Source organism: Galeopterus variegatus, unplaced genomic scaffold (assembly GCF_000696425.1).
Source record: "Galeopterus variegatus unplaced genomic scaffold, G_variegatus-3.0.2 Scaffold6137, whole genome shotgun sequence".
In the NCBI taxonomy this organism is placed as follows: Eukaryota; Metazoa; Chordata; class Mammalia; order Dermoptera; family Cynocephalidae; genus Galeopterus; species Galeopterus variegatus.
The window spans coordinates 46,240-55,066 of record NW_007732248.1 but is presented as its reverse complement, the minus strand read 5'-3'; the positions used below and the strand labels follow the sequence as shown (position 1 = coordinate 55,066).

The window sequence follows — 8,827 nt, the reverse complement described above, 5'->3', positions numbered from 1 at the left end:
GGACCCTCCCCTGCGGAGTTCCCTCCCGGCAGTCAGAGAGTCAGGACACCTGCTGGGCAGGGCGGGGCAGGGCACAACATTGATGACTCAACTGAAATTCAAGGTTGATAGAAGACATGCCTCAGCCCTGTCCTGAGCACACAGAGTGGGGAGGGGCCCGGCAAAAGGAGGCGGAATTTCAGAAATAAATAAATAAAGAAAGAACCATTACACACCCTGCGGGAACACTTTGCAAGGCTCAATAGCCCCATCTAGTGTACACANATGAATCAATTCACACACATACATACACACACACACACATACACACACACACACACAAAAAAACAAACAGCAACAACAACCACATCAACAACAACAACAACAAAAAAGGGGTGGGGGGGAGGAAGATTTAACAACCACAACTTTTTTTTTGAAGTTCTTACAACAAGAAAATGGAGGGGATACATCTGGGTGGAAGGGGGTGAGGGAGGAGGGAGGGAGGTTTCGGTGATGGGACACAATAACTAACTACATTGTATAAAATAAAAATAAAATAAAATAAATAAAAATAAATAAAAATATTTAAAAATAAAAATAAAAATAAATAAACAAAAATAAAAATCTAGTTATTTAGATTTTTTTTTTTTTTTACTATTGAGTTTTGAGTTCTTTGTGTATTCTGAATATTAATCCCCTGTTGGATACAGAGTTTGCAAATATTTTCTGCCATTCTCTAGGTTGTCTTTTCATTCTTTTTGTTGTTTCCTTTTTTATGCTGAAGATTTTTAGTAGAAATAATTTCATTTGTTTATTTTTCTTTTGTTGCCTGTGCTTCAGAACTCTTATTTATAAAATTATTGCCCAGTCCTACACCTGAAGTGTTTCCTCTATGTTTTCTTCTAGAAGATTTAAAGTTTCACGTCTTACATTTAACTCTTTAATCCATTTTGAGTTGATTTTGGTATATGGTGAAATATTGAGGTCTAGTTTTATTTTTGTGCATACAAATCTCCAGTTTTTCCACAACCGTTTATTGAAGTGTATCCTTTCCCCAATGTATGTTTTTGACTTTTTGTCAAAAGTCACTTGGATGAATGTATGTGGATTTATTTCTAAATTCGCTACTCTCTTTCATTGATCCATGTGTCTGTTTTGTGCCACTACAATGCTGTTTTGATTACTATAGATTTGTAGAATATTTTATAGCTAGGGAGTGTAATGTCACCCAACTTGTTCTTTTTGTTCAGAATTACTTTGGCTATAATAAGTCTTTTGTTGTTCTACATAAGTTTTTGAGGGTTTTTTTTCTTCTGTTTTTGTGAAGTATGTCATTGGTAGTTTGGTGGGAATTACATTGAGTCTGTTGATCACTTTGGGTAATATGGACATTTTCACAATGTTAATGATTTAAATCCATGAACATGGACTGTCTTTCCATCTTTTTGTGTCCTCCTTAATTTCTTTCAGCAGTGTTTTGTAGTTCTCATTGTAGAGATATTTCACTTCCTCAGTTAAATTTACTCATAGGTATTTTGTTTTTTAGCAGCTATTGGAAATGAGCTTGCTTTCTTGATTTATTTTTCTGATTGCCATTGCTGTATAAAAATGGTACTGATTTTTGTATAATGATTTTGTATCTTGCAGATTTGCTGAATTTGTTTATAAGGTCTAGGAGATTTTTAGTAGATTCTTTAGGTTTCTCTGTATGTATAATTACGTCATCTGCAAACTGGGACAATTTGACTTTCTCCTTTCTGGTTTGGATGTCCTTTATTTTTTTCTCTCACCTGATTGCTCTGGCTAGGCTTACAGTAATATTTTGAAAACAGTGGTGACAGTGGATGTCTTTGTTTAGCTTCTTTCATTATGATGTTAGCTGTAGGTTTGTCGTATATAGTTTTTATTGTATTATTGTATTTTATTAAGATACATTCCTTCTATAACATATCTTTTTTTTTGATAATTTTTTGATTAAGTTATGTTGAATTTTGTCAAATGCTTTTTCTGCATCTGTCAAGATAAGCATATAGGTTTTTTTCTTTCATTCTGTGAATGAGATTTACTTATGTATTGATATCCATATGATGCACAATTTTTGCATCCTTGGGATAAATCCTACTTATTCAAGGTTTATAATCTTTTGATGTGCTGTTGGATTTGTTTTGCTAATATTTTTTTTGAGTATTTTTACCTTTATGCTCATCAGGAATATTGGGATGTAATAATTTTTGGGGGGGTTGTGGCCTTGCCTGATTTGGGTATCAGGGTAATCCTTGCCTAATAAGAGCAGTTTAGAAAATTCTGTCAACTTAGTTTTTTTGAAATATTTAAAGAATTATAAGTATTAGTTCTTTAAATGTTGGTAGAATTAAATAGTAAAGCCATCTGGCCCTGGGCTTTTCATTGTTGGGAAAGATTTTATCACTGACTCAATCTCATTACTTGTTATTAGTCCGTTCATGTTCTCTATTTCTTCTTGATTCAGGCTTTGTACAGAATGGGTGGCCAGAAATTTATCCATTTCCTCTAGGTTTTCAAATTTATTGGTGTATAGTTGTTCATAATAGTCTATAACAATCCTTTGAATTTCAGTGATCTGAGTTGTAATTTCTCATTTTGCATTTCTGATTTTATTTAGTTGAGTGTTTTATCTTTTTTTCTTGGATAGTCTTTCTAACAATTTGCTGAATTTGTTTATCTTTTTCAAAACCAACTATTTGATTGATCTTTTGTATTTGTTTTTAGTTTCAATTTATTTATGTCTTCTCTGATATTTATTAATTTTGTCTTCTACTTATATTGGGTTTTGTTTGTTCTTGTTTTTCTAGTTCCATGAGGTTCATTGTTAGGTTGTTTGAAATCTTTCTCTCTTATTTTTTTTTTTTCTTGGATATAGGCATGTATTGCTAGAAACATTCTTCTTAGTACTTCTTTGGCTTTATCCCATCTATTTTCATAAGTTGTGTTTCTGTCTTCATTGGTTTCAGGAATTATTTTAATTTCATTTCTAATCTCATGCTGTTTAATTTCCATCTATTTGTGTAGTTTCAAGTGTTTCTATTGTTATTGGTTTCTAGTTTTAAGCCATTTTGGTCAGAAAAAAAAATACTTTATATGAATTTGATTATTTTGAACTTGTTGGGATTGGTTTTGTGTCCTAGCTTCTGTCTTATGGTCAGTTCTGGAGAAGGCTTCATGTGCTGATGAGAAAAATGTGTATTCTGCAGCTGTTGAACAAAATGTTCTCTAAATGTTTTTTAAGTCCATCTGGTCTATGAATCTATTTAAATCTGATGTTTCTTTGTTGGTTTTCTGTCTCAATGGTCTATCCAATGCTAAGAGTAGAGTGTTAATGATCCCAAATATTATTGTGTTGGTGTCTATATCTCACTCTAGCTCTGATAATATTTGCTTTATATATCTGGTTGTTCTGGTGCTGCGTGCATATATATATTTATAATTGTTATATACTCTTGCTGTATTGATCCCTTTATTACTATATAAAGTTCTTCCCAGTTTCTTAGCACCTCTTTTGATTTAAAGACTGTTTTATATAAGTATAGATACACCTGCTCATTTTTGTTTTCCATTTGTGTGGAATATCTTATTCCACCCCTTCACTTTCAATCTATGTATTCTCTGTAGGTAAAGTGTGTTTCTTTTGGCAACATATGAAAGGGTCATTTTAAAAAATAATTTTAGTCTGTCTGTCTTTTAATTGGGGCATTTAATCTACTTATATTCAATTATTATCGATACATAAGATCTTAATCCTGTAATTTTGTTGGTATTTTTTTCACATTTAATATCAATTTATTCAGACTCCCATATACAAGATAAAACCATAAGTAAACTGATCTAAGGGTAACTCCATAAGGTCTCATGGTTTCTTTTTATTTTCTTTTTATTTCTTTTTATTTTTTATTGAATCATAATTGTTTACACATATTTGGTGGGTTCAGTGTTGACATATGTTGATCAAATAAGTATTATTAGCATATATATTATTGCAGTTGTACTTATTCTTTATGTCCCTTATCCAATTTCTTCCTATCCCTCTCTCCCGCCCCACTCCCACCTCTGATAACTCTAGATTTCTTCTCTCTGGATTTCTTAGTTAATTCTGATTGTATTGTGTATCTTTCATTTCATTCTTTCTCTATTATTACTTATCTTTGGGGTTTGTATTTTATTTTTATTAATAAGGTATGATTCCTTTCTTTTTCTAATTTGTGTACGCATTCTGGCAGTAAGTTTTATATTTTTGTACCTTCATAATGGTTGGCATAATTCTTTCACTGCTAGATGCACCACATTTATTGATTTGCATATGTTGAATAGCCATTGCATCCCTAGGATAAATCACATTTGATCATGGCATATTATCATTTTGATATGCTGCTGTATTCTGTTTGCTAACATTTTGTTGAGTATTTTTGCATCTATGTTCATCAAGTATATTGGCCTGTAGCTTTATTTTTGTTGTTGTATCTTTGTCTGCTTTAAGTATCAGGATGATGCTGGCCTCAGAGAAAGAGTTTGGGAGAATGACTTCTGTTTTAATTTTTGGAATAGTTTGAAGAGAATTGGTACTAATTACCCTTTAAAATTTTGGTAGAACTCAACAATGTAGCCATCTGATCCTGGGATATTCTTTGTTGGGAAACTGCAGGTACTGCTTCAATCTCACTGCTTATTTTGGTCTGTTCCGGTTTTCTATTTCCTCTTGGCTTAATCTTGGTAGTTTGTATATGTCCAGAAATGTATTCATTTCCTCCATGTAGTCAGATTGAATTATGTTCCCCCCAAACTCCCTGAAGCTTGAATTGTGTCTCCCAAGTTTTATGTATTAGAAACTTAGCCCCCACTGTGACTGTTAAGAGGGCAGGAAATCCTATTATGGTAATCAAAAGTTGGGGTCTTGATGAGGTGATTAGATTTTAGGAACATGCCATAATGAATGGATTAAAATTAGTGGTTATAGGCATGGTTCTGAGGGTTTTAAAAGGACAGTACATGAGGAACTCTCTCCCTCTACTCTTTCTTTTTTTTTTTTTTTTTTTTTTTTTTGTCTTTTTCCGTGTCCGGCAATGGATCGCAACCCTCAGTGTTGCCCCCGTACCGGACCGGGGACCGGCAACGGGATTGCAACCCTCAGTGTTGCTCCTGCCCCTCGCTCAGCCAGTGAGCGGGAACCGGTCTGTATGTGGGATCCGAACCCTCGGGCGGGAGTGCCGCCGCACTTCCCAAGCGGCGCACCTATCCAGTGTGCCACCGGGCTGGCCCCCCTCTACTCTTTCTGATTCCACCTTTTCACAATGTGAGACGCCTGGGTCACTACCATTACCACCAAGACCTTCACCAAATGTGTTCCCTGGACTTTGTACTACCCAGCCTCAGAAACTGTAAGAAATATTTTCTCATATGTATATAAAATACCCAGTTCCATGTATCTTGTTATAAGCAACAGAAACAGACTAATACCCTCCAGGTTTTTAAATTTGCTGATGTATAATTGTTCATAATAGTCTCTAATGATTCTAATGGTTTCTGTGGTGTTGGTTGTAATGTCTCCTTTCTCATTTCTGATATTTGTTTTTTGGGTGTTTTCAGCTACTGGATCATGGGTCTGCACTCACTCACCTCTTTCCATGAGCTATGCTTGTGACCCTCTGTATGAATGCCATGGTGTGGGCAGTAGAAGTAAGACTTCTGTGGCATGGGTGGCTGCTGTGTTGGCAGGGCTCCCAAAGCATGAGTGGCTGCTGAGTGGCTGCTGTGGTTGTGGATGGTTGTGGATCACCCATGTGTTTTGGTGGTTTCCATGGTTTCAGGCTTCCAGCAAAGTGGAAATATAGTTGCAGCAGTGGCAGTGGCTGCAGCAGTGGTGGGCTTCCTGCTTCACAGGTGTGGCCCCTGTAGCTTTGGGCCACCTGCATGGTAGCAATCAGCGTCAGTGGCTGTGGTGAAAGCAGGACAAACTGCTTTATGGGAATATGGGTGACTGATCTAGGACTGGACAATGGCATTGGGGATTGTGGCAGTGGTGGCAGTTAGCTTGTTCTTTTCTTCTTGTTTAGGATGAATGCTACTGGAAACCTCTTATCTGCAATTTTCCCATAGTCCTCTTCTGTTTGATTTTTTAAAATGATATCTCTCTGATAAAGTTTGGGCATGTTACCCTTCCAAATCTCATGTAGAGCTATGATCCCCAGTTGGTAGTGTTGAGACATCACAGGGGATGGACCCCTTATGGATAGATTAGTACTCTCCTGGTAGGTGGCTAGTGGGTGCATTCTCACTATTAGTTCCCCTAAGAGCTGTTTATTAAAGGACTCTGGCACCTCCCCCCCCTCTTGCTTCCTCTCACCATGTGATGTCACACATGCTGGCTGCCCTACTGCTTTCTGCCATGAGTAGAAGTAGCATGAAGCCTGCACCAGTTGAAGCTTCCCCATAAACATGAACCTAAAAAAGCCCCTCTTTTCTTTATAAATTACCCAGTTTCAGGTATTCTACTATAGCAATACAAAAACAGACTAATATGGAAATTGGTACTGAGGAGTAGGGTGTTGCTATACAGATGCCTGAAAATGTGGAAGCTGCTTTGAAACTGGGTAATGGCCAAAGGTTGGAGGAGTTTGGAGAACTCAGAAGAAGACAGAAAATTTGAGAGGAAGTTTGGAACTTCTTAGAGATTGGTTGAATGGTTGTGACTAGAGTGCTGACAGAAATGTCAAAAGTAAAGGCCATGCTGATGAGGTCTTGAAAGGGACCTTAGCCAGGGAATGGCCATCTTTGGGCTAACTAAGATCAAGTACAAAATTTTAGTTAGCCATTAACTTGGGAACTGATAGTCATCAATTCCTGAGGTTAGTAGAGGAAATAAGAAACTGACCATATGAGTGAAACTGCCTAGAGATGAAGTCATACCCTAAAAAGATTCTTCTCAAAAGATTTATTTCTTTTTACCACCTCTTACGTTGATTTGCTTTAGATGTTGTGCACAGATAGTTAAGGATTTAAACCAAGTTTTCTTATTTTACTTACCCGCCAATCAACTGTCAACAGAGGAAGTACAAGAGAAAGGCAAAGCACCCTAGCTGATTAATAACTCAGCTTCTTGCTTAAAGAAAAATTCCCTTTCTCTGTGAAATCTGTATCTCTTACTCATTACATTAAAAAAACTGCACCCATATTAGTTAGAGGGCTGAATTAGGTATTTTTATGTTCCAGTGATGTTTGTTTGAGGTTATTGTCTTCAAGCTCTCCCTAGGAGATAAGGACTCTAACCCCCAAATCCATTAAAAGTTGAAGCCAATCAGGCTACCAACTGCAGACTCCATGACACCAAAGCACCCAGTCCATCAAGGGACCCTGACATCTAACTCAGACCCTCTACTGATTCCATGGTCAGCCTCCCCCTTTTTCCTGCAGGACAAAATGCTTACCTCACTTTCCCACCTCTTCCTCTTTATCAACCCCAGAACAGGTATCAGAAGGTGGAATGATTTTAATCTGATCATCCCACAGTTGCCAGTTATCTGAATAAATTTCTTCCAGTCCTTGCATGCACGAACTTTTTAGTTATTTGTTTAATGTGCACGAACTTTTTAGTTATTTGTTTAATGTCAGAAGGCAAGCCAAGTCTAGCTGCTAGTAAAAGCCTCACATAGAAATGAGGAACTTATTGAGAATTGAACAAAATATGACCATTGCTGCACCATAGCAAGGAACATGGCTGCATTCTCTCCATCACCTAGGACTTTGTGGAAGGTGAGACTTAAGAGTTTTGAGGCATAAAATTTGGTGGAAGACATTTCTAAGAAGCAAAGCAGTCAGACAGCTACATGGGTACCTGTAATAGACTATGCCCTGTTATGGTGACAAAGGCATGATGTAAGGCCAGAATTTATAAGTAAAAGGGAAGCAGAGCATAAATATTTGGAAAATTTGTAGCCTGGCCATGTGGTAGAGAATGAGAAATCATTTTCAGGAGAAAAATCCAATTGTACAGCAGAAAGATTGCTGGCTAAAGACCTTAGCATGGCTATAAGGCAGTCAGGTGTTATTAACCAAGGCAATAGAAGAAAGGCCCTGAAGGCATTTGACAAGTCTCCAAGCAAGCCTCTCCCATCAAAAGCCCACAAGCCCCTGGAGGCCTAGGAATTATTCCAGAAGACAGATCCTGGATGCATCGGCCCTGAGCCACCATAAGACACTGCTTCCAGCATCCCAGAAGACCTGGCTGCAGCAGCCTTGCCAAAAGTGGTCACATGTGTGGTTCATGCCACTACTCTAGAGAATGCAAGCACAAAACCTTGGCAACATCCAGGTCATGTTAAGTCTGCAGGACTGCAGAGCATAAGAGCAGTGGAAGTGTGGCAGCCTCCACCCAGATTTCAGAGGATGTATGGAAAAGCCTGGGGGTGCAGAGGCCTACCTACCACAAGGGTGGAGCCACCACAGAGGGCATATACTAGAGCAATGCAGAGCAGAAATGTGGGATGAGAGCCCCCACAGAGAACCCCCACCAGAGCAGGGTATATTAGAGCCATGAGAGCAGGACCATCACCAGTACCCCAGCACTGCAGTGCTATGGAAACCTGCAACATCCACCTGAAAAATCTACAGGTACCAGNTATGATTCTGGGACAGCTGCATCTGGCATGGGCCTCAGGCTGCCTCTACTCATGGTGGAAAATGGCAAGCAGCTGACAGGTACAAGCAGATCACAGGGCAAGAGGAAGCAAGAGAGAGGAAGCAAGAGAGAGAGAGAGAAGGTGCCAGGGTCTTTGTAAACAGCAAACTCTCATGGGAACTAATAGAGCAAGAACTCACTCAT

At 37.9% G+C, this 8,827-nt stretch overlaps 1 protein-coding gene across 1 annotated transcript in view; it reads right to left on the bottom strand.

Moving 5' to 3' along the window:
• Positions 1-6,011, bottom strand: part of LOC103605882 (olfactory receptor 14A16-like) — a gene marked incomplete at its 3' end in the record, with an annotated part of 30,503 nt that extends 24,492 nt beyond the window's left edge. The window contains exon 1 of the mRNA XM_008590482.1: positions 5,626-6,011. Coding sequence (XP_008588704.1) covers positions 5,626-6,011 — 386 coding nt within the window. The remainder of the gene's footprint in view (positions 1-5,625) is intronic.
• Between the last annotated feature and the right edge of the window lie 2,816 nt (positions 6,012-8,827).